This window comes from Phalacrocorax aristotelis, chromosome 8 (genome assembly GCF_949628215.1).
Source record: "Phalacrocorax aristotelis chromosome 8, bGulAri2.1, whole genome shotgun sequence".
Classification (NCBI taxonomy): Eukaryota; Metazoa; Chordata; class Aves; order Suliformes; family Phalacrocoracidae; genus Phalacrocorax; species Phalacrocorax aristotelis.
Window position 1 is genome coordinate 23,705,382 of NC_134283.1, and position 23,949 is coordinate 23,729,330.

Genomic DNA, 23,949 nt, shown 5'->3' on the forward strand with positions numbered 1-23,949 from the left:
CTGCCAAGTCCACCACTAAACCATATCCTCAAGCACCACATCTACCCTTCTTTTAAATATCTCCAGGGATGGAGACTCCACCACCTCCCTGGGCAGCCTGTTCCAATGCCTGACAACCCTTTCAGTGAAGAAGTTTTTCCTAATATCCAATCTAAACCTCCCCTGGCGCAGCCTGAGGCCATTTCCTCTCGTCCTATAACTAGTGACTTGGGAGAAGAGACCAACACCCACCTCATTAAAACCGCCTTTCAGGTAGTTGTAGAGAGCAATAAGGTCTCCCCTCAGCCTCCTCTTCTCCAGGCTAAACAACCCCAGCTCCCTCAGCTGCTCCTCATAAGACTTGTTCTCTAGACCCTTCACCAGCTTCGTTGCCCTTCTCTGGACACGCTCCAGCAACTCAATGTCCTTCTTGTAATGAGGGGCCCAAAACTGAACACAGTCCTCAAGGTGTGGCCTCACCAGTGCCAAGGACAGGGGCACGATCACCTCCCTGCTCCTGCTGGCCACACTATTCCTGATACAAGCCAGGATGCTGTTGGCCTTCTTGGCCACCTGAGCACACTGCCAGCTCATGTTCAGCCGGCTGTCAGCCAACACCCCCAGGTCCTTTTCCTCCAGGCAGCTCTCCAGCCACTCCTCCCCAAGCCTGCAGCGTTGCATGGGGTTGTTGTGACCCAAGTGCAGGACCCAGCACTTGGCCTTGTTCAATCTCATACCGCTGGCTCCGGCCCAACGATCCAGCTTGTCCAGGCCCCTCTGTAGGGCCTTCCTGCCCTCCAGCAGATCGACACTTCCACCCAGCTTGGTGTCATCTGCAAATCATCTATTTTTCACCAATGGGCAATCCAGGACCAAATCCACTCCCTGCCACCAACTTTAAGCACCTCTACAGGACACAAGGCCTGCACTTGCTTTCTGCACTACCAGGGTCCCAGCTCAGTGACTCCTCTACACTGCAGCCTGCAGAACACAAGGCTTCATTTCCTCCTGCTTTGTTTTCCCGCAGCACACATTTCAGGAGGGCACAGCAAGCTAACTGCAGCTTTCTGTGATAATTGGATTTTTTTTGCTGCTACCTCCACCGTTTATCCTCTCACAATGCTGGATGCCAGAATCACATCCTTTCTCCCTCCTTCTGCTGTGAGACTCTTCACACAGGAGGACCCGGGCTGGTGTTTCATTTTCTGGAAACTGAATACCTGGTGACTGAGAAGGCAACCTACAATTCAGCAGCTTCCAGTTATTCCAGCAGCTGTTACATGAGGGCCCAGGAACATCACACAATGGTGGCACATACCTGCAGTATTTTCACATTGCACCAAATGCTTCTGGCTGACTTTCGGGTGATGGGTGCTGCTGCAAAGTGCCAGGGGAAGAGAAAAGATCTTGAAAATAAATCCATCCTTTCATGATCTGCACTGAGTAGGAAGGCCTCAGTCCCAAATCCACCCCTGAAGAAAACCTTAGAACTACTACTATCTGTTCTTTTAAGCTCTGATTCTGACTACTCTGCAATGGTTTCTGCTGGATCAACTCCTGAAGTCTTTCTGCTCTTCCTTTAGAAGCCAAATCAACTTCCTCCACCTACCAATGAGCCAACAACAGTAAAAGCACAAAAATCAGGGATTTGGCAGAGTGGGTGGGAGATTCCCTTGGCTAGAGAAACTAAAACGAGTTAGTTCCTTAGCAGAGTCAGGGCCAACAATGCTTTTCTGAAATTCAGGGAGAGAAAACAGAACAAGGGAGGTTCATCTGGAAAGCAGCAAGAACAGAAAAATCAAACCTGAAGTTGCAGTGGCTTCCCCACACCTTGCCAGCACTGTGGCCAACACGTGGGATATTTGTAGCCCTGCAGAGAAGGGCAGAGAAGATAAACTCCAAGAGCATAGCACCCCAGGGTATATTCCATCCTTACCTTTTGAGACAGATGACCGGACACCCACATCTGTGCATGCTTCTTGTTTCTGGGTTAAGTTACCTAAAGGAGTTGTATTGGAAATGAAATGCAGTCACTGCAAGTGTCCTGCTCTTGAAATCTGGGGTGCTGGTAGCCAAAGTTAAAGGGCAGGCAGCTTGCACGGCACACAGTGGTACAAACCAAGACTCAATATAAAGGCTGATGCAACACAGCTGGGTTTCAGGCTCCCCATCTGATCTTTTCCTTTCTGATTCCTCTAAAATAGTTCACCTCTGCTTTCAAAGGAGAAGTGAAACAATTTTTCTCTAAGATAAATACAAACTCAGAGCATGGGTGGCTTTGGCTGATCTAAAAAAAACACACCACAGCCATAAAGAAAGATCTATTCTTCCCATGCAAAGGAGGTGTTTCTGTGATAAAACCATTGTTAGAGTCAGTCAGCAGCCTAGTCAAGAGCCTTTTCTGAGTCACTGCATGGCTCATGCTGCCACAAAACCCCACTCAGCACAGCCAGCCCCACAGGCAACACTCACAGAGCTTCAGAGGGAGAACCTGCTCAGGCCACACAGGAGTCGCATACCGCCAGGACTCTTTTGTTCAGATAAACTCATGCCTGAAAGCATCACTCTCCAAAATCAGGTGGGAAGCCCTCATACATTAATTCCTCTCACTGTAAATTCCAGCACTTCCCAGCTGGGAGTGCAGGCCAGTACTCTGGTATTTCTAGATCTAGCATGAGCAGGAGCCAACAGAGAAAAAGGGTCCAAATGGGCACAGGTGCTGCACCACAGCCTCACACAAAATCCATTCAAAAGCTCAAATATCCTGACTCTTGCCCTGTGTGCCATGTATGCCAAAGTAAGCCAGTTCTGATGCTGGAAGACTCAGACCCACTATTTCTCCACCACTCATCCCAACCACTGCTTGGGCTGCTCCTCAGGCTGGTTTTAGCCTGCATCAGTTCTCCAGACTCGGTCACCATGCAGACAGAAACTCTTTTCCCGTGGAGTCACTTCAGCTAAGGCAATGTGATGGTTAACGTTGCCTAACATAAGACTGCTTTGCTACTCTAAAGTGTTGTCCTACTCCAAACCACCAAATCCTGCCCACATCCTAGGGACAGCCCTGTCATGGTTTTAGCTGGGATAGAGTTAATTTTCTTCACTGCAGCTGGCACAGTGCTGCGCTTTGAACTTAGCATGAAAACAATGTTCAGATAACACAGATGTTTTGGTTGTTGCTGGGTAGTGCTTGTACTAGTCAAGGACTTTTCTAGCTCCCCATGCTCTCCCGGGTGCACAAGAAGCCGGGAGGGGAGGGGGCACAGCTAAGAGAGCAGATTCAAACTGACCAGAGGCATATTCCATATCATGTAACGTCATGCCCAGTATGTTAACTGGGAGGGGCTGGCTGGGGGGGGGAGGGGGGAAGAAATCGCGGCTCAGGGACAGGCAGCGTCGGTCAGTGGGTGGTGAGCGGTTGTATCATTTGTGTTTCTGTTTTTTTCCTTTTCCATTTTATATTATCATTATTGTCATTATAATAATAATAATTATTATAATTATTATTTTATTGCAATTATTAACTGTGCTTACCTCAACCCACAAGTTCTTTTGCTCTTCCAATTCTCTCCCTCATCCCACAGGGGTGGGGGGAAGTGAGCGAGTGGCTGCGTGGTGTTTAGTTGCCGACTGGGGCTGAACCACGACAAGCCCCTATCAGCTATGCAGATGGCTAGGGTTACCTGAAAGCCATCCCTAGACCAGCCCTAGACAAAAACCAAAAGCAATTAACCTTCAGAAGGATCAATGATGCTAAACTGTTAGTGCTACAGTTAAACAAGCACAAGCCAACTCCAAAACCTTAAGAGGCATCTTCCTTTATGATATGCCAACAGCACTAAATGGCTGAAATCTGTTTCAGCTTCAGTCCTGAGAGGTAGCCCCCATCAGTCCTTGTTCCCTGTTGCTCATCTGGTCTTTCCCCCATTTCATCTTTGCAAAAGTAACTGCTGCTGCAGTTGGTTATCAAAGGCTGCATCTGTCCAACTGACACAAGTGACAAGAAGTTTATGCAAACAGGACATGAAAGACAGTACCACTGAGAAAGATGTTTACAGAAAATAATTAATAACCAGATAAAGTAATCCAGTAAGGGAAAGGCGCAGCTCAGCTGGTGCCACAGCTTCTGATAACTAAGAGCGCATGCACAAAATGTTTGTCAGTCTGCAACATGAGGTGCTGTGTTATTGGCAGCACTCATTACAAATCAAGTGATTTTTTCCAAAGCAACAGTTTGCAACTGCAGATAAGAGATACGGGGAAGTGGTTTTCTTGTGGTGTGTTTTAAGACTTCTGTATTTCTTGCCTTTCTGGATCAGGAAAATAAAAATATAAATTAAAAATCCATGGAACAAAAAGGAAGTATTTTTTTCTTCTTCAAATAAATCTATCAAAAAATTTCATCTCAGCTTTATTGGAGAGGGGGTGAACAATTTTTATTGTTTTTGGCTTTTTACGTCTAATTTTTTTTACCTCAACTTAACATTTTTAAGCGGCGAAAAGTTGTGCTTCTAAGAAAAAAAAACCACAACAAATTTCAGCAGTTTCAAAACCTTCCTTCAAGAAATCTGGAGGAGAAAACTTGGCAAAATAAACTTTCTTACCAAGAAATATGGATTGAAGCTGAATTTTCTGATTAAGAAAATTATTGCCATTGAGAAACTCCTGACCTACTATTGCATCAATGTTTTCTCTCTCACAGCTATCATGACACTCTCTACTCTCACAAAAAGCAATGGGGAATCCCTACAGCACAGCACACCTTTTCCCCCACATTTCAAATAGACATAATTAGTGTCTCAGGAACACTATATTTTCACTGGGCAAGGTGACTTTGCCCATGGGGACACTTCCAATTCAGGAATCCAGATTATATCACCACACAGGTTCTCACAAGGTCCACAGAACCCTCCATCCTCAAATCAGGCCAGCTGTTATTAAAAGAGCCAAGAAACAGCCAACCAACACCTACAAGGTGTAGCACAACTGCTGAAAACACACATCTGAAAATGTGAACTATTGCTGTTTGCTGGCAATAACTATTTTTGGAGGGACTGATCTTATTCCAGACATTATGGTGAAGGACAGACAGGGTGAACCAGAAGGAAAGTCAGATCATTTTTTAAACCGAGTGGCTTGGTTAAAAAGGCTTGTAGCTGTCTGGACACCATGGAGAGGACTGCCACCTCTCACTAACGAGGCACTGACCACCCAAGCAAGGGCGTTGGTGGTGTCACTGCCTAGACTGGTCTGCTGGCCAGCAGGGGGCCAAGGCATTGCCTGTGTTTGGAGATGGTCAGAGGAAGCAGGCCAGATCTCCATTACCTTCTCCTGCAGAGCTTATGAGCAGTATCTCCAGATCCAGGGGGAGGTCACATTCCATGCAGAGGTGCTGTGCAAACGGTTTCCAGGTAGCAGGGCCAGCCTTCTCCAGCAGGTCAAGAAGCACTGAGGTTTTTTCCCTGTGGTTGGTGACACCATCCAGGACATTCAGGGCCATCTCTGGGAGGAAGCACCGGGAGGTCGTGAGCAGCCAGTCAAGACGGTGACTGAGGAACTCCACTAGCTGGGGGCGGGCACTTGCTATGGCTGCTTCCAGGTCTAGATCATCATTCTGAAATGGAGGCTAGAGGGATGAAACCAGAAAGGGTAGCAAAGGGCATAGGAGTAAGAGATGTTCACCCGCACAGCCCTGTTGTCGAGCAGTCAGAACAGCCCTTGATGAATTGATCTGCTTTCTACCTCTTGGTCCAACCCAGCATTTCTTATCTGCCTTACCCTCACCATGTCCTGTGGCAAGTCCCAGCCCAGCCATTACGTGGTGCAAGGATCACAGTGCTTGTCTGCACAGTGCCTAATGCAGCAGTACTGCAAGGGACAGGAGCAAACAACAAGAGTCAGTCTCTCTGGCATCAGCCTAGGAGAGGCTCTGTTGATGTCTGTATTGCTGCAGTAGCCATCTGCCAAATATAACATCTCAGGTATCTTTCACATGCAGGAGGGCCTCTGGGGAGGCATGGGACTCTAAGAGCAAGATATTTCCCTGCACAAAGGGCTCAGCAGCTGTTCTTGCTGCTCATTTTGTTGGGTTGAACAACTCATGTCTGCTTTGGTGACAACGTCACCCTCCACTTCTCACAGCAAAGCCACACAGATATGATCTCCTACCTGCATTGTTGTGTGGTCAGCCTTCTCTCAGTTGTCAAATGCAAAGGTGGCTTCTGCTCCATAACCTGACAAAGAACTGATCTGCCAGTGGCAGTATGTCAGCATACAGTGACATCCCAACACATGGTGCATGCTGATATGCAGTTCCTCACTCTGTGCAGCTGCCTAGGGATAATAACAACAGAGCAGGATGTAGGTATGAAAGGGCACAGGCAATTACACAAGTCCCAGATCTAGGCCACAGGCCTTAGATCCTGGGGTCAGCTGTGGAGACTTTCATCTCTAGATAGCAACCTCAACTCAAACCAGCAGTGGCCCCACGAAGTTTGGACATTTGAAGATCCACTCCTGGCATGATGAAAATGCAGGACTGAGCCTTGTGTCCTAAGATGCAAGTGGAAACAGGCTTTACAGGAACACTTCAAGGGAATCAAGGCTTTCCTGGTGTCACTGACTGACCTGAGCTAGTCTTCTATGCCAACCCACTGCTCTTAGCCCCTCCATGGAAGTTGATGCAGAAAAAGCAACAGCTTGCTCAAGTCAGGCAGCCAGTCACACTGGAAAAACTGTGAAAAGCTGATCCTCTGAAATTAGACAGCTCTCACAAAAGAGTTGTAGGTGCAGGGGACTGAAAACACCACCAGTGCCAGTGCCACTGCCAGCACCAGCTGCCCCAATTCTCAGCAGAGATGGCAAAGGGAACTGTTTCTTCCTGCACTGCGGCTGGTGCTGGCTGCTGTCCAACCACTCCTACCACAGGGAAAGGGATGAGGAAAGCAATTACCATCCTGCACACCTCCAAACATCCTGCAGCAGGACCCCAGCCAAGGCTACAGCAGCATCTGGACCATGCCACTGCCCCAGCAGACAGCTGCCTACACTGATGTTGAAAGCCAACTCCAACTCCAACTACCAACACCATGTTTGCAGAAAGGCAGACTATTGAGAAATAGAAACCACAGGGAGCAGCCTCCATGCTCCACCCCACCACCAACTACCTGTCTTGCATCTAAAGGGGACAGTCCTTCCAGGTCCAAGACTATGAGAGTGTGTCCAGAGGAGGGTGACCAAGATGGTGAAAGGTCTTGAGAGCAAGACTATGAGAAGCAGCTGAGGTCACTTGGTTGTTCAGCGTGGAGAAGGGAAAGCTGAGGAAGGACCTCATTGCAGGGAGGGGGAGGTGCTGATCTCCTCTCTCTGTTGACCCATGGTAGGTCACAAGGAAATGGAACAAAGCTGCATCAGGGGAAGGTCAGATTGGACATTAGGAATCAGCCACTGGAACAGGCTCTACAGGGAAGTGGTCATAGCACCAAGCCTGTCAGAGTTCAAGGAGCATTTGTTCTTAGTCGTACGGCTTAGTTTTAGGTAGTCCTGTGAGGAACGGTGCATTGCGCTTCATGATCCTTATGGATCCCTTCCAACTTGAGATATTCTATAAGACTGCTGCACTGTGAGTGGTATGGGAAAAATTCCCAACTGCTGTTAACACCTGAGTTTACTTGGCGCAGGGACTGGACAGTGACCAGCCTAGTTCAAGAAAAAGCTGGTAACACTGTTGAGTGGAAGCATCCTGTTGGGTAGAATCATTTCATCCTCTAACGAGGCTGGTGCACACACTGCCATTGCCCAGTAACTGCCATTTCCTGAGCAAACACCTTCTCAACCCAACAGCAGCAGCCACCCCACCACTACCAGGGTGGAGGGATGGGGGAATCGTGCTGCGGAGCCCACCTCCTCTAACATTCAGCCCTCACTCCCCAGACATGCTATCCTCTGCACTGACCATTCAGGTTTCTACAATAAAGGGAGTCACAGGCCATCAGGCTTTTTATTTTTGCCTTCTTCTTGACCTGGCCAAGAAGGAAAGTGGGAGATTTCTATGGAACTGAGGGAAGAACTAAAAACAGAAGTGGAAGACAGAAAGGCTCTCTGATGAACAGAGCCAAGACCTTCCCATCTGCACACAGACAACTAATTAATCAGAAAGTTATGCTCGTGGTGGAATAACCTCACAGCAGAGCCACGCTGCTCCATGGGGCACATTGCATGAAGAGAACATTACCTCCCCACATCGTAGCTGGGCAGTGCACACACCCAGAAGCTGAAGAAAAAATGAAAAGCAGAAGCCATGTTGGAGCATTGGAGGTAAAACTGCTCAAGATGTTTGTCCCGCTCATGTTTAAGAGAATATCCCTTCTCCCATAATCCAGAACCATTCTCTGCCCTTTCTGTACTGCCTCTTTAAATAACTTAAATGTTTTAAGGCGGAGCCAAATTAATGCAGCAAAGGGATATAACCTGACTGAGTGCTACAGCAGAGGACTGGATGGGAAGGACCTAATCAGTCTCTTCTGTTTCTCATGCTCTGAAAGCCAATCAAACCTCTGATAAGAGCAAAGGTGGCGATACTGTACATTCTTTTACCAATCTCTGATTCTTCAAGTCAAAACCATGTCACAAGTTGGTTATTATGCAGCATCACCATATATTGTTATAATACAGTACTACTGCAAGAAAGACTCTACCCAGGTTCCCATTCCAGATCAAGCTTTCAGAATGAATTACATAAAAAGTGAAGCAACTCTGGGCTCCATCAAAATGTGGGTAATCCTCCCAGTTTGTAAAAATTTTCTAATGTCTCTCATTCACCATTCTAAAAAGAAATATAAAAAAGTTCCCAGGGAAATTCTAAGAAAATTGGGCTTAACAAGAACCAGTGTTCTCCTCAAGCCATTTCTCTGATGCCAAAACCTGAAACTCTGAACCTTATTGGAAAGGACTCTGCAAGTTTTTGTTCAAAATATTTTATTATGAAATTCATATTATATTATCAATTATATAAATAAAGAATGCTAAGAGTAACACATGCATTAAAACAAAGGAAACAATGTTTCAATTAACTGGAAAGCTTGAAAGAAAACTTTTAAACATTTCGAAGTTAAACAAACTGCAAATTAACAGGGCTTCCTGCAAAACAAACTTCATTTCCCAATAGCCTGATCAGTGAACCTTTAGGGACTGTCATTTTACATTTCTGCAGCCAAAATACAGAAATCTGTAGACAGCAATGCCCTGACTTTATTCCCCTGACGGCCAATAAATACCTACTTAATAAGACCATGTTAAAAAAAAAAATAAAAATCAGATCTTTCTGCCAATGAAGACTGAAAGCCATTCAGGCAAAAAGTAGACTCATATGAAATAAATAAATATTCATATTCACTGAACGGTTAGATGAAAGCTCAGGCGATCCCACACAGCTCCTATATTAGTACTGCTCTGCCAAATCAGACCATCAGAAACAACAGGCAGTGACCTACAATAAAATGCCTCTGAGCGTGAAACAAAGCACAAAAACCTCCCAGGAAGGGCCAGAAAACAAGAGCCGCAACCCTTGCACTTGCCCTTTAAATGCATAAACACCATTAAAACTCTTTGCAATAATACGTCTTGCCACCTCACCCCAACTCGGCATTCACACCATTGCCAGCCACCAAAAATATAACTGAAACGTGAAGCTCCCTGTTGCAAATCTAGCAAGTTCGTGCATGCTCTGAGGAGCACGTGCTACTTACTGGAAGCCCAGAAACAGAGCAGCGGCACCAAAAACAAAGTGGGGGTCCCAAAACAAAGGAGCTGGGGGGACAACATCCACTTGCCTTGATTTCTTCACTTGCTAACCTGCTTGAGGCACACAGCCTTTTGGTGTGTTGTGGGATCTGATGAGAAAAAAAAAACACAGAGAAAAATGAAAGTAAACCAGCTAGGAATTCCCCAACTGCAACTCATCTCTGGTAAAGACAGAGATGAGCAAAAATACCAATCAGACCAGCAGAAGAGCTGGTATCCTCTTCTAAAATCTGCAGTTAGGCAATAGTTTAGGTAAAACTTTTGGGACATGGTCCAGAGAAATGGGACTTGGGGGCAAACACTCTGGAATAAACTGACTTGGTTGTAGGTAAGGCTTTTGTAATGGGAATATTTTTATTTACATGCATAGGTCTGATTATTCTGGGACACAGCTAAATACTTATTTACCATTTCCATTATACCTAAGAGAAAAAAAGCAAACTCCCTTTCCCTTGGAACAGGGACAAGGTTTAATGAGAGTGTAGTAGTTGTGACTGATCTGAGGAAAAAAATCCCAGGTTTCTAGGTAGAAGTGTGCACAGAGATCTCCAGATCAAGCCAGATAGGGTGCAACAAACAACAGAATATTATTAATATTTCTCTATATGCCAGAGAAGCGACCTTGGAAAACCAGATGCAGCCTGCAGCCAAGTCCCAGACAAGGCAAAATGTGAACAGCCCTGTTTCAAAAGTCATTAATCAGAAAAAATAAAAACAGAAGAGGACCAGCACCACCCACTTCTCTGGACAGAAATACTTGCCCTGGTTGTCTTGCCTCGAGCACGGTGCAGGGGATGGGGAGAGCTCTGAGAGAACTGGGGTTGGATGAGGAGACTATGGGTAGTGACGAGCAGCTGGGGAAGCACCACGCACACAGCACCCACTGCCACACTCTGCCCCATTTTGCCACCTTTTTTGCCCCAGTCTGGCCCACCACACCTCCTGCTGTACAATTCTGTACCTAAAAAACCCCAGTCTCATCCCTGACAGACTCCCATACATTCCTCCAGCTAGTAAAAGCTGTGGTATCTGTTTGCACCCACTGCCTGCGTTCCAAAGTCAGCTCCAGCAATGCTTCTGACTTGAGCATGGGCAAGCAAACGGCGCAGCCAGACCCCGACCTCCACACACCCCGCACCCCCCCGATCCCCCCTCACGAAGTGCCGCGCCACGACGCCTCTTCCCCCCGCGGGGCGACCCGCCCCAGCACTCACTCACCCTGCGGGCTGCCCGTCCGGGCGCGCTGGCATAGCGGCAGCTCCGGACCGCCCTGAAACCGAAACCGCCAGACGGCGGAGCAGCTTTGCCGGGAAAGCACGTGGGGCCGCGGCTGCGGCGCGATGCCAGGTTCGGCGAGGCGCAGCACCGACGGTGCCCCTCAGCGGGCGGAGTGGCCGCTGGGCCACCATTTTGTGCAAGGGCTCGCGGCGCCCCGCAGCGCCTGGGTAGGCTCATGGCCACCATTTTGTGATGCGTGCCGCAGCCCCACAGGGAGCCAACTCAGGACCCTCTGGGGGCCCAATGCCTGCTCTCCTGCTTCTTCCCCCGCCTTCAGCAACGTTCCCACTTCCCCGTGCAAGGGCAGCTGTCTTGCCCAGCCCCGAGGGACTGTCACCACTGAATTGTCCCCAGCAGACACCTTCCTCCCCAAGGGGCAAGGGACCTCCATGGCAGGAAAAAAAGAGCATTTTTATGCGTTTTTTATTAATGCTCATGACTCTAGTGGGATGTCATTCAGGAGGGCCAGAGGGCCCTGGCTTGACAGAAGCCAGTTCCCATAGTCTTCAGCAGACATTGCCATGCAGAGAAGAAAAATGTCACCGCAGCATTGGTGGCTGTAGAGCAGGAGGGAGCATGGACAGGTCATTAGCTGGAACTGAAATGGGTGGCAGAGGCAGTGATGGGAACAGGGTGTGAAGGGAGGTAGAAAGTTGCCCACTACTGTGCCTGTTGGCCACACCATGGTGTCACACCTTTTGCACTGCTTGGCTCCTGCTGTGTCATGGAAACAGCTGGCTGAGACCCAGTAAAGTAAACCTTCCTTGGCTGCCATGGAGCAACCTGTAAACTCAGCCCACTCTGTGCTCCTTCTCTTCCACCACCCTTGGCACCATGACCACTGAAGAGACGTTAAACCCAGCAGTTGCATGGAGCATGGAAGTGCTCAGGGAGCTCGGTAGCCTCTAGCACTGAGGGTGGGAGAGGAGCAGGTCAGAGGCGCCTGGCTCATTCCCTGGGGAGGATATCCATGGCAATGCAGAGGGAGCAACCACCATGCCCAGGGAGCTCGAGAAACTGAAGCCACCCTGCTATTGCCTTGCACAGCTCTTTGTGAAGCCTCAACTTTAATATTGCTTCCTGTGGGAGCACCTTTGTTAATACAGTCACCATTAGTCTTAGATTTGTCACCTGAGATCTCTTCAAAGTAAAAAGACAAATTAAAAAAAGGGGGAAGTGTGAATTGGTACAGGAAAATAACTGAGCCACTTCAGATAAATGATTACACTGTAGTAGGAAGGAACAGGAACCTGCTGTTGGACTAGACACATTCTCTCCTATAATCTCTTTGTCTTCCTTATTATTTTTATTGCTTTTCTCAAGTTTTTTACTTTACTGCATTGTAAATTCATGTGCCGTTTACTTTTTTCAGTCATGCACATGTCTTTTAGCATAACTGGTTCTGAGCTTACTTGGAATTTGGTAATGTCACTTGAGTTGCTGAAGTCTGTCAAAATCAAGAGCCTCTTGGTTCATGGTAGAAACAAAACCCAGGATCAGCACAAAAGGTGCTACGTTTCCAAAATGTAACAACAGAGATGCCAAAAGGTGGGCAAAGCCCATTTGTGCTGCCTCCCATGAGTGCTAACCCAGAGCACATGCACTTCAAGAGCCCAACCCTTACTCCTAAGCACACAAGTCCTTTAAAGGTCCTGGAAAAGTAGAGTGTATAGAGGTGCAGACTTCAAGATCTTTGCAGAGGAAAGACTCTGGGGAAGTACAATTGCACAGAAATTGGAGTGTTTCTGAGGAAAAGGAAAGAAAATTCAACCAACGCTGATTTCAGTCAGCTCGGCTTTTAATTGGTTCACATGCAATCTTTCTGTTTTTACGCAAGTTCCTATGCTCTTTTATGAAGAGATCAGCTCTGTAATCTTTTCTCAAGAAAATCAAGAAGCAGATGATTTGGGAAGCTAAAGTCAAGTTGTACAATTATGTATCCCTACAAAGAGAGGAGAAAAAAGAAAAGTATTATATTAGTTTATGCCACACTCCCAAGAAGGACTTGAGAGCTAGGTATTTCTGAGCTCTGTTTACCTTTCTTGTGATGATCTCAGGATTTCTGATCTCAAAGAGATGAAGCCCTTTGCTGTTCATCAGTGAAGTCAAAGCTGGTTCGATCCCTATGGAATCAGTAAACCCATCCAGTTACAGGTGTGGCCATCCTGGCTTGTTGCTCATCACGTACTGCACTTTTGTTTGCCTGTGGCCAAAAGCTAGTTGTGCCTCCATACCCTACAACCTTTGGCCTGATGGAGAACTTACTTTTCCTTTGTCCCAAACGTTTACAAAGGGTTCCCTATTCCCCAAGTGAGTCCAGCAGATATTTGCATCAGTAATGTGGTTCCCACCCCAGCTGTCAGAGTTATTGATGGATTTTTTTTCCAGTGCTTAGGTTTAGTAGACCCAGTGTTAGATGCTTTACAGAGTAGGTTGACGCTTCACCAAAAGGAAAACTCACTTGAAATCACTTCAGGGATCCCAACAACTGAGATCATTGTCTGCAGGTAGTTTCTTATGGATAGGTCATTCTGAAAGCCAGAAAATACATACAAAAAGGTTTTTAAGGCATCATTTAGGCAGAAATGGCCTAGAGAATATGTTCTTAGGACTTACCCCACTTGGATCAGCTGTGCATTTAAAGACTTTAAACTCTATCCTGAAGGGAAGGAAGGAGGGGGAAAAAAGGTCATTAAGGGCTGCAAAGATTGTCTTTTTGTGCTGCTCTCAGACATGGGTTTCAGGGGCACTGAAACCCACAAGACACCATAGTACCAACCTGGAGTCCAAAGGGTGCAAAATTAGTTTCTTTTCTGCATAGGCAGCTTGGATAGTGACCGTGATTTCCTGCACAGAGATGAATGGCAGGGTTGAGATATAGCACATCTTGCCTTATAGCAGGGAGCTGCATTTGGAAATTCTGGTTTACTTTCTATGACCCAGAGTTCAACATCCTCTGGCTTTTTACCTCCAGATATTACTAGAGAAGGTCTGCATTTTACCTCTCTGTTTACATGCAACAAACTCCTCCCCGACACCTACAGCCTCAGCCTGTGGGCTGAAGACTGGCTTATCCACAGGACTGATGCTTTTGCCATTTTGTGAACCAAATCCTGCATAAGGAAGTTACATAGGGTGTTTTTTCCCAATGACCATCTGTCTCAACATGAAAGATCATCAGACTGGATGTGGAGAGGCCAGCTCCAGGGTAGCCAGGGCTACTATAGGTAGGCTTACCATAGTGCTTTCATTTATAACCAAATTAAAAAATAAAGCAATCTCTGAATTCTGGCCATTTAGGCTCATTTCCTCGCTTTTGCTTGTATGCAGATGTTTGTTAAAAGGAACATTTTGTGATCCAGTTGCAGGTCACAACCAGGGGTCTGGCAGGCCAGGAGTAGATCACATGCTGCGAGCCACGATGTTAGGGACCACCTCTATCTAGTTCAGTGCTTCTGTAGTCCTACCAGAAATTTCTTTCAAGATCTCACCTAGAGCACAAAACCCAGCTGTGCATATTTCCCCATAACTCCCTGCTAACATGGGATACTTGCAGAGGGCAGGAGGGAATTATTCTCAATTACAGTTTAACCCTTTAAATTAAAGAGTCTGGTCTACCCTCAGGCAGGGATTTGCTTTTGTGCAGTGTCCGTACCAGTCCATGATTACAAGGTTGGACAAACATACTGCTTTCTTGAGATGTTACCCATGAGAGCAAGGCTGTTGGCAGTTCTTTCTTCTGCCTCCTTAGATGCAATATAAAGCTGTCTGGGGTGAAACACCTTGTAAGCAGGAACTTTCATACAGGCATGCATAGAGGAAAAAAGTTATATTTTGAGCTTCACATTGTTCAGAGCTGTATCTTCATTTCAAAGACAGCCACCCTCTAAGTGGGGGCCAGAGTTAGAATTTGGGAATGAGAATATTTCAAAACAAATACATTCTCATGGTGCCTTCATTCTCTCCTAAAGCACCTCAGATAAAGGAGTTTCACTGTGTCCAATACAGGTTAATGGGGGTTCATCAGAGCTTTCCAGTGCTGCACTTACCAGCTTGCACACCAGTGATGGGCTGGCCTAATAGAGGAGGTGTTGAGCCAACACAGTCACTATCATCATTCCCAGCCTCAAATGTCGAGGGAAGAGACAGGAGTGTTAAAAGGGACTGATAGGCCTTCTCCACCTCCAATGGTTTAGCCACCATCCCCTTCCCAAAGGGCTGTCTGCCATTACTGTCCCTGAGCACCAGGAGTGGTCCAGACTCGGGAAATAGCCTGTCCCAAGGTTTTTGCAGTCAGGAGAAGCAAGAACTGACCTTCTCCATATACAGAACCATCAGGGGCTGTTCTCCCGGGGGAAAGATGCTGACCTCCACTGCTACCAAGGACTTCACAACTGTCCCTTCAGGCTGAAGAGAGATTTGGGGGTGGTCAAGACTCCACACCTTGGCCACAGAGTCATTATAGGAGGTCCCTTGAAAAATCTGGTCAAATAAGGAGAAATAGAGGAGCCAGGCTTTTTCCATACCACATGCCAATTTCATGCCAACTTCATGCCAACTTTACACACAGCTTTTTAGTCCCCACCCTTTGTAGTACCCAACTCCTCCTCCAGTTCACACAAGCCCAATAACTCAGCCAGGCTTCAAGGAAGCTGTGCGAGCATGAAGGGTTGAGAAATCCTCCTTGCAAAGCACAACAGTTTCTCCATTGGACCCTGGTTTTCCCCATCAGCCCCACCCAAGACTCTTGAGTTGTCAAGGGAATGACACAAGACGTTACAATGCAACAGAATCCATCTGAAAAGTTCCTCATTTGACATAAAATGCAGTTACCATCTGCACTACATTCCGCTGCGCTTCTGTGTCTTCTGCTTCAAACAGCGCCTTCAGAAACAAACCAGAAATAGATTGTAGAAAAACGGAAGAGAAAGTTATGATTAGCACTGAAGCAGGTGGGATGGGCCAGAGCACTGATGTGTGGTGTGTGGCCAGTTAAGAGGCATGGCAGAGTTCCTCCTGAGTTCACCCCCTTTCTACCTCACTACTCGCACAGAAAATCATGTCACTTTACAACTTGGAAGACAAGTTTTCCATCAGCTGGTGTTGCTACTCTAAGGGATAACACTACCTGGTAACACATACTTGCTAAGAAGCTACCAACTTCTGACCAGGATCACATATAGAAACTAACTCTCTAGTATTTAGAGAATTTTTTTACTTTCTCCCCAACATATATGTATGAGGTAAGGAGGGAACCACCCCTAAAATAGTCACCTGCAACTTCTCCCCTCTGATGGTCAACACCAGGCGCTTATCTAAGAAAGCTGCCAAAGCCAGAGAGTTGAGGATGTGTTCGGACAGCCAGAAGTAGAGCATTCGGGACTCGGTCAGCAGTGATGGGGAGAAAACAGAGTCACTGAAGACATCAGAGTAGTTCTTGTACAGAACAAGTCCCTTTAAAGGAAAGCAAACGTGTTAGCTGGGATAAGCAGCAGGGAGACAGAACAAAATGTCACTACTTGCACTTTCATTGCAAGGTGAAGGCCTGGCTGGCCGGACTCAGAGCAGAGAGTAAGCTGCTCGGCTGGGCGAAAGGCTGGCATCAGCACATGCTGCAGACTTACCTTTGGCTCCAGCGCAGCAGCACTGCATGGCAGCAAAGAGACCAACCCCTCCCAGCCCTCAGGCGAACATCATTGCCAGAAAACCTTTGGTCTCTGAGCAGCCTGGGTTACTTTACCTTGTGATGGGATTCTAGGTAATTTGCTTTTATCAAAGGAACTGATGCAAGGGAGATATCAACGCTGATATCCTCATCCTGCACAAAATCCACTACAGGAAGAAAAAACAAAAACCTCACACCAGAAATATGACCTTAAGCAGAGCTTGTGAGACAGTTTTAGGACTTGCTGGAGAAGGTGACTGGGAGTTATAAAAGAGCACAGGAATGGGACTTGGGGGTCTCACTCCTTTGGGTGCTAGTGCTGATCCTGCTACTGCTCACTGACTCAGTTTCTCCACTGGGAAATATGGGTAACTACTGATAAGTTTTACATTCTGCTCCTTTTCCCTGATATTTGGACCTGGGAATCATGGAAAAATCTTCAGCAGGTAGATACAGATGCTGCAACATCTCAGCCCAAATACTTCAATACATGCTGCTGTTCTAGCTAACATCAGTCCTTCTGCATCTATCCTGCACCTCTAGTCATTACCTTATGAACTGAAATGCATCTTTCAACCAGTGCAATCACCCTTAAAAATCAACCTGATGCAGAAACTTCAAAGCATAGCATTGTTAAGGTTTATTTTGCTGTTGTCTGAGGGCTTGGGATCCCATACGCATTTTCAAGGGACTTTTTTGATGGAAGCAGCTACTGCCCTGCTGGGGCTCAAATGTTAAAAGCTGCACATAAAAAAGAAAGCAGAAAAAAACAAGGATATTTACCTGCTAAATCATGTACAAAACTTGCCAGCACCTGGGCAAGAAAATTGATTTCGTTGCACACCTACAAGAGGAAAAGAGGGGAAAACCTGAAGGCTGGGGGTAGGATTTTGGGTGTGGAGCACAGCCAGACCTCACGGTGAGATTGTAACCAGGGTGATGGAATTAACCAACCAGGGATGATGCTATACTCCTTGTACAGCCCTATCCAACTGGGTATTAAGTCTGGGGACATGGAGTATACAAATCAGTGCATTCGTTGATCTGTATTTTAGTCTCTAGGTAATCATTAATGCAAATGAAATAATAGACAATGTGCTTGTGTCAGGAGAGGATGACAAAATGCAGTTTCATGCAGTGGACTGAGAAAGCTGGCCAGGACTGCCAGGATTAAGAACCAAGTAGGTAAAAGGTAATTCCGGCAGGGGGAGAGCGCGACCACTGATTTATGGACCACCTACCCAAGTAATACCACCTACTCAAAAGAGAACAATGGGAAAGGACAACTGAGTCTGTGCAATAATTCACATGTGAAGCGAGCAAGTTTGTGACAATCACCAAAGAGAATCATATTGAATATGTATGGATAAAATGAATATGTATATTTTTGGTCTATATAAATTACATGGGAAGGGTGTGTAAGGTATGCATGGTAGGTGGAGTGATCCCCTGTGCATCCAGCACCGTGATTAAAGAACGCCTGCCTTTTAACACTACATTGGTGTTACGAGGTTTATTCCCAATTTCGGTGACAAGATCTCGGGGCTGTTGGTCAGAGTCAAGCACAATCACAGATCCTAGTGTCAGTGAAACCTTCCACCTCATCCAAGCTGTGTTTTTTTGTGGATTCTATTTATTTGTCTAATTTTTCAGAACCACTAAAATTACTTTGCTCTTATCTTGTGGCGTATGTGGGCAGAGGAGTGTGTAGCATATAAACCAACCTTTCCTCTGTCCCGAGGCAGTGGCTGATCTTACCTCGCTCTTGAGAACAAGCTTCAAAGTGAAGGAGATGAAATCTGTGAAGAGCTGCTTCAGCCAGCCCGGTCTGCATAAGACAGGGAGCACAGTCAATGACCACCTAGTGGTCCCCATGGTGGGCGATGCTTGGGCTGAAGCCTCAGGTACCAGCAGCAGGGCAAGTGAAGCCTGATTTGGAAGGGGGACAGACTCACTCCTTGTCGCCTTGGAGGCGAAGCATCAGTTTGTGGAAAGTCAGGTAACAGTCTGAGGCATCCGCAGCCACTTGGTCCCTCTGGCACACTGCACGGGATTAAAAAAAAAAAAAGAAGCTAATTTGCTACTGAGACAAGGAGGATGAGTGTACTCTGCAGATAGTGCAGACCTGGAGGAGGGCATCACTGCAGAGGGGCAGCCAGAGTTCCCCATACCTCCCAGAGGATATTTCCAAAAGACACAGGACCCTGCAAAGTCAGGGCAGATTGGGCTACCTTGTATCTGGATGGAGGGTTTCTGCCTGTGGCTCGTGCTGAGCAAGTCTACCAGACACCCTTCTTCACACTTCATTTGGATATCTGCCCACCTTGCTATAGCTCCTATCATCAGGGACTCAGGTGTCCCCTTTCATTACCCAGGAGAACCTGGGCAGTATGTGCAACCCGCAAACCAGAGCTGAAAGGGAATTAAGTCGTATTGCAAAAAGCTCGGAAATTGCAATATACCATCATCAAGAGCTTTGTGCTGCTCTTCTCCCCCTGGGACCTTACCAGGAAAATGTATTTTGAGGCAGGAAAATGCATTTTGAGGCACATGTGATAACCTATGACCCTCTCATACCTTATGGGAGGTGGAGGAGCATAGTTTGCCTCTGTCCCTTTCTAGTCTAAGTCTATTGACTTTCCTAAGGAAGAGGATTCATTTCCCAGAATACACCTTGGGCCTGACCTGGAGAGAGTTGAAAAAGTAGACTATAAGTATGTCCTGCACCAAAGCCTTCCTCTGGATCGCTCTTTTGAAACATCCCCTTTTTTTTTCAAGTCATCCTGAACAGCAAGAGGCAAAAAGACAGTCCAGAAGGCCCAACCATTCTATGCTTGCTGCTGGTGTAAACCAGCATAACTTTGCTGAAATTATTTGTACCAGCTTCCTCTGCTTGGTCTGTTAAAAATATGAGGTCTTTGAGGGCCACAGGGTGTCAGAGACCCACTTCCAGCCTCTGGGTGCTGACTGCTCCCCGCAGAGGTGAACGGAGCTGGCCCAGACTCGCTGCCCCCCACCTGGTCTGTCCTGCTGCTCTGAAGGAAGAACGCGCACAAAGACCCCTGCAGCTAGCTATTCCCAACTGTTACTTACTCAGTTTAATGTTTATCTGGAGGTCAATGGAAGACTCGATTTCAAAATCAACTGAATGAAAAAGCTGCAAACTGTAACAGCAGGAGAGAGGACATTTAGCAACCCATCCTGGGAGTGATACCTGGAACAAAAGCTAAACGATAGAAGGTTTAAGCCTCACACACACACCCCCCAGGGACCCTGCAGCCACCTCCGGCAGCACCAGGATGTCCCTGGAACTGGCCGGTGCTGCCTGGCACGGTGGGGAGCTCTGGCTGGCTGCATCCTGCTGGTTGGCATGGGGCTCAGCAGGGCCAGGAGGCTGCTGCCATCTGCTCACCCATTCCCTGGTGCCAGGGGACTTCTTGGGGTGCCAGGGGGCTTTGGGGACAGGACAGAGGTCACCACAGACCCCCTTGGTGCACAGGGAGGGCTGTGGGGACAATGCAGGGGTGCCCAGTGGCCCCCGTAGGCACAGGGGTGTTGTAAATAACTAAAGGGTTAAACTTCCAGCTTGAGCCAATAGTAACCTAAACCCACATCCTGAGAAATAAAAACGACTCAATGAGCCAACTTGTGAAAGGAATTCAAGGCTCATGAGCTGAGAAACTTCAAGGACTGATAGCAGAATTTCTCCCACAAGGAAGATAGAGGGATGCCACAACCATGAAACAACGAAACCAGCAAGAGTCACAGTAACTGGGGGAAAGGTAATTCCAGCAGGGGGGGATTGGGACCACCAACTCAATTGAGGGATGAAAGAACTCAAAAGAACTCAAAAAATGCTCAAAAGGACTACCCCACACACACACTCCTTTTGAGCATGCGCAGTGAATTAAAATCACACTGTAGCTGTAAATTTAAGCGAGAAGATACAGACCAATGGAAGAAGAGGATGCTCAGTCAGGTGAATGATTATGTATTAGATAGGTGTGGTGTGTCATGTGTGTCATGTACAAATGTCAAAAATGAACCCCAGTAGGTGTGCACGTGAGGCAGAAGGATCCCCTATGCATCCAGCGCTGCAATAAAGAGAATGCCTGCTTCTTAATGCTACATTGGTGTTAATAGGTTTATTCCCAAATTCGGTGACAGGAGCAGCTTCTCCCTGACTGCACAACAGCCACAGGTGGGTTTTATAAGACCTCTCACATCGGTCCTTGCACTGCAGTGTGCAAAACCCCAGCACATGGTAGCCCATCAAAAATACTGTGGTGTTAAATCACTGCAAATCACTGCATTAGCAGCACTTAGGTGGATGGGAGAATTAAGCTCCTTTTTTCCCCACTCAAAGTTTATAAAGCAACAACGGGGAGGGAAGAAGTCAACTTGTATTCTTTGGCCAACTTGTCTCCTCATGCGGTGTGGACTGCATGACGGTGCAGACAGAAAGGCAGAAAGCAACGCAAGACGAGCAGTGAGGGGGCTAAGCAGCACTGCTGGTGTATAAAATCTTGCCTCACTCAGACAGTAAGCAGTGGTGCCATTGCTTGAGAGCCATTGCTAGCAGCCCCTCCACATCTACTCCTGCCACGGGGAAGTCCTGCCTGCAGGCAGCAGCAGGAGCTGGGGATGTGGTGCTCGGCAGCAGCCAGCCCCCGGGTACTTACAACCAGGCCCCGGCGTAGCTATAGGTCAGGGTCCCTTTGAAGAAGGCGGTCACATTTTGAATGGCAATGTGAATGGCATCGTTGTCCTTGAGCTCCACCTCACTCTGCTCTATGGACAAGTCATTGACCTGGATACTAGAAACAACACAAACCCGGTTTATCCCCAACCCTGGGGCTGTTTTCTGTGACGGGCAAGACAGGTTGGTTCCTGAGGATGTGGGGTCTCTAAGGGGGCTGTGCCAACTCCAGGAAGTGCTCAGGAGCTTTTGCAAATCACAGAGACGGCGCACAAGGACAGTGGTACTTTCACTCAGCCTTGGTGAGCTCCTACCCTGCGATGTGTGGGCACGAGGCTGGGTGAGGCGCATGCTTTAAACGGGAAACACCAAGCAGCACGCTGCAGAAAGAACTCCATTTTACTGCAGTGCTCTGTGTCAGCCGCAGCCACAGCAGGATATCTGTCCTCCATTTGCATCGTTGCATTTGTTGTCCCCAAATAAAAGTTAGTAACCAGCAAAACCCAGCCTTGCTCGTCTTAAAGACAGGCCAAGTGACATCCTGCTGACAAGAGTGGCTCTGGCAGCCCTCGCCGTGTCCCCTCTGCCATTCAATGTGCCATGGGCACCATCTGCCAGTAACGGACCCCAGGAGCTCCAGCCCGCAGGTACAGAGCTCCCCATCCCCACTGTCAGAGATTTGCTCTACACACTGCCTCACTGTCTGCCCACTGAGTTGTAAAAGTAAAAAAATGTATTATTAACACATCGCAGCCTAAACCTTAATGTACAAATTGTCTGCAAGTCATAGATCAGAGAGTGTGTCTGCCCTGGTCTAGACCTTCACTTTCACCAGGAATTGCTGGATAAAAGCTCACTCCAAGGCCAGTTTCAGTTCCTCTCCGTCAGCCCTAACCTCCCCTGGCAGAGACAGAGATACTCACTTGGTCAGCCCATAAGCCACCCTGCCAAGGAGCCGCATGGACCTTTCCCCGGTGATATTTGGGAATTTGGCATTTCTGAATGCTGCTTGAATGACCTGCGCTGTTTCCTGGTTCACTGTTAGTGGAAGAAAAGGGCAAAGACACCAAATTGCAACCTCTCCTGGCTGTAAAGTCGGGTGCACATCCTAGATTAAAGTACTACAGAAAAGTTTTACCCAAGGCATTTCCATTAGATTAAGGAAGCACTAGAAGTAGCTTCAGAGTAAATTAAAATAAAAATAATTTTAAAAAACAAAACAAAAACAAATCCCTAACTTTAACAGCCGACAGCAGCTGAGGACAGCAGCATATGTGGCTCAAGAGTCACCAGCAGGACTGTTTCCGGGGCATCAAGCCCAGCTTTTGCACACCTCACCTTCACCTTAGTTGTAGGTTTTGGAAAGGTTGAGGCTGTGCTTGTCCTTGCACTGCACAAGCTGTTAACTTTGCCCCAGTGCTTTGCTCTGTTGCTGTTTGCTTGTATTGCAGTAAGCTGTTGGGTCTCCAGACGAAAAATTCTGAGACCAAAGTTTCTGTATCCATTTTTCTAAAGTTATCCAGCCCATTCCAGCCTCAGCCTCAGGCACACGCCAGTACAGGATTTTTTCCTTACATAAATACCCTCTTTTAGTTTGGCCCAGCATCCTTCTGTGCATCTACCACTGTCAGAGGGGATGGGACAGAGCTGTTCCCACCCTTTACAGAAGCACTAATTATTCTTCCACCACCTGCAGATCCCCCAAAACCTTGCAAATAAACCCACAACAGCAGAGCATCCCTTTTTCTCCCCTTCTGCACACTGACCCCAAAAGATTAAATTGCAGCAAGGTGCTCTAGCTTTTCCATCACGCCAGTCCCCAAGGAAGAACATTGCTAAAAGTTTGGACTAGGGGGAGAGATTGAGGACCATTTTCTAGCTTCTTTGAGAACTTGTGCCTACTCAGTTCAGGTCCCCATGGTTTAACCCATGCTCCCAGGCAGGTATTAATACATCTTACAGATAAACAGTTTAAACAGTTTCCATGAGTGCCAGGGAAGCAAGAAACCCTCTCACTTGGCTGATATGTCACTAACTTCTCCCAGTGGAGAGGGGGGAAATGCAGACCCGTATAGCAGGCACTTACACAGCAATGCCGCGGGCTTGGTCATCCTGCAGGCAATCCCTGTGATGCTATAAGGGAAGGGTCCAAACTCACAGGCTGCTGACACATAGACAAGCATTAGAAAGTTCCCGAAGGTCCCCAGTCTCATCCTGCCAGCCCAGAGCATCCTCGGCCAGAGCAGAGTGCGCCGAAGAGATCGACTGATTCTTGACTGTAGCAAAGGCTGCTTTCATACCTCTAAGCAGACCTCATTCAAAGCAGGACATGATCTGCTTCCTCCAGTTATCAAAACTCATCACGCATTTCCTAATCTTCCTATAGTTTCCTTTACACTCTTCAAGTCGCACGCTGCCTTCCTCCCACAGCAGGCGCTCGGGCTGCAGGACTTGGCTTTCCTGCCAAAACTGCTTAAACTCAGGACATGCACACGTTGAGGTAGATGGAGAAAGCATGAGGGGGGTG

The 23,949-nt window shown here is 47.3% G+C and overlaps 2 protein-coding genes across 6 annotated transcripts in view; both read right to left on the reverse strand.

The window, feature by feature from the left end:
- NLRC5 (NLR family CARD domain containing 5) overlaps positions 1-11,078 on the reverse strand; it is a 54,298-nt gene extending 43,220 nt beyond the window's left edge. For 3 of the 5 annotated variants that reach the window (XR_012662072.1, XM_075101953.1, XM_075101956.1), the window contains exons 1-5: positions 10,999-11,078; positions 9,726-9,869; positions 6,148-6,312; positions 5,305-5,605; positions 1,916-1,978 (exon numbers count right to left, since the gene is read on the reverse strand). Coding sequence is in view for 4 of the 5 variants with exons in the window: in XM_075101953.1 (XP_074958054.1) it covers positions 1,916-1,978; positions 5,305-5,605; positions 6,148-6,153 (370 nt within the window). In the remaining variant the exon portion in view is untranslated. Of the gene's footprint in view, positions 1-1,915; positions 1,979-5,304; positions 5,606-6,147; positions 6,313-9,725; positions 9,870-10,998 lie in introns of those variants that run through there. The other 2 variants (XM_075101954.1, XM_075101955.1) reach the window with 2 other exon arrangements.
- A 1,747-nt stretch (positions 11,079-12,825) lies between these two features.
- On the reverse strand, positions 12,826-23,746 carry CETP (cholesteryl ester transfer protein). Its single transcript, XM_075100990.1, has 16 exons — positions 23,509-23,746; positions 22,346-22,460; positions 21,406-21,540; positions 19,817-19,887; positions 18,679-18,766; positions 18,482-18,551; positions 17,507-17,567; positions 16,799-16,890; positions 16,333-16,512; positions 15,892-15,942; positions 15,373-15,540; positions 13,838-13,905; positions 13,675-13,717; positions 13,520-13,589; positions 13,096-13,181; positions 12,826-13,000 (listed from the first exon to the last, which is right to left on the reverse strand). Exons 1-16 carry the CDS (start codon positions 23,651-23,653, stop codon positions 12,920-12,922), a joined length of 1,524 nt encoding a protein of 507 aa, XP_074957091.1. The 5' UTR covers positions 23,654-23,746; the 3' UTR covers positions 12,826-12,919.
- Between the last annotated feature and the right edge of the window lie 203 nt (positions 23,747-23,949).

Coding starts and splice junctions, on each gene's coding strand:
- CETP (XM_075100990.1), bottom strand. CDS start 23,653: ATGCTCTGGGCTGGCAGGATGAGACTGGGGACCTTCGGGAACTTTCTA. Junction 22,461..23,508: donor CAAGCCCGCGGCATTGCTGT/GTAAGTGCCTGC, acceptor TTCCACTAACAG/TGAACCAGGAAACAGCGCAG. Junction 18,767..19,816: donor CCAGATAAACATTAAACTGA/GTAAGTAACAGT, acceptor AATCCCGTGCAG/TGTGCCAGAGGGACCAAGTG.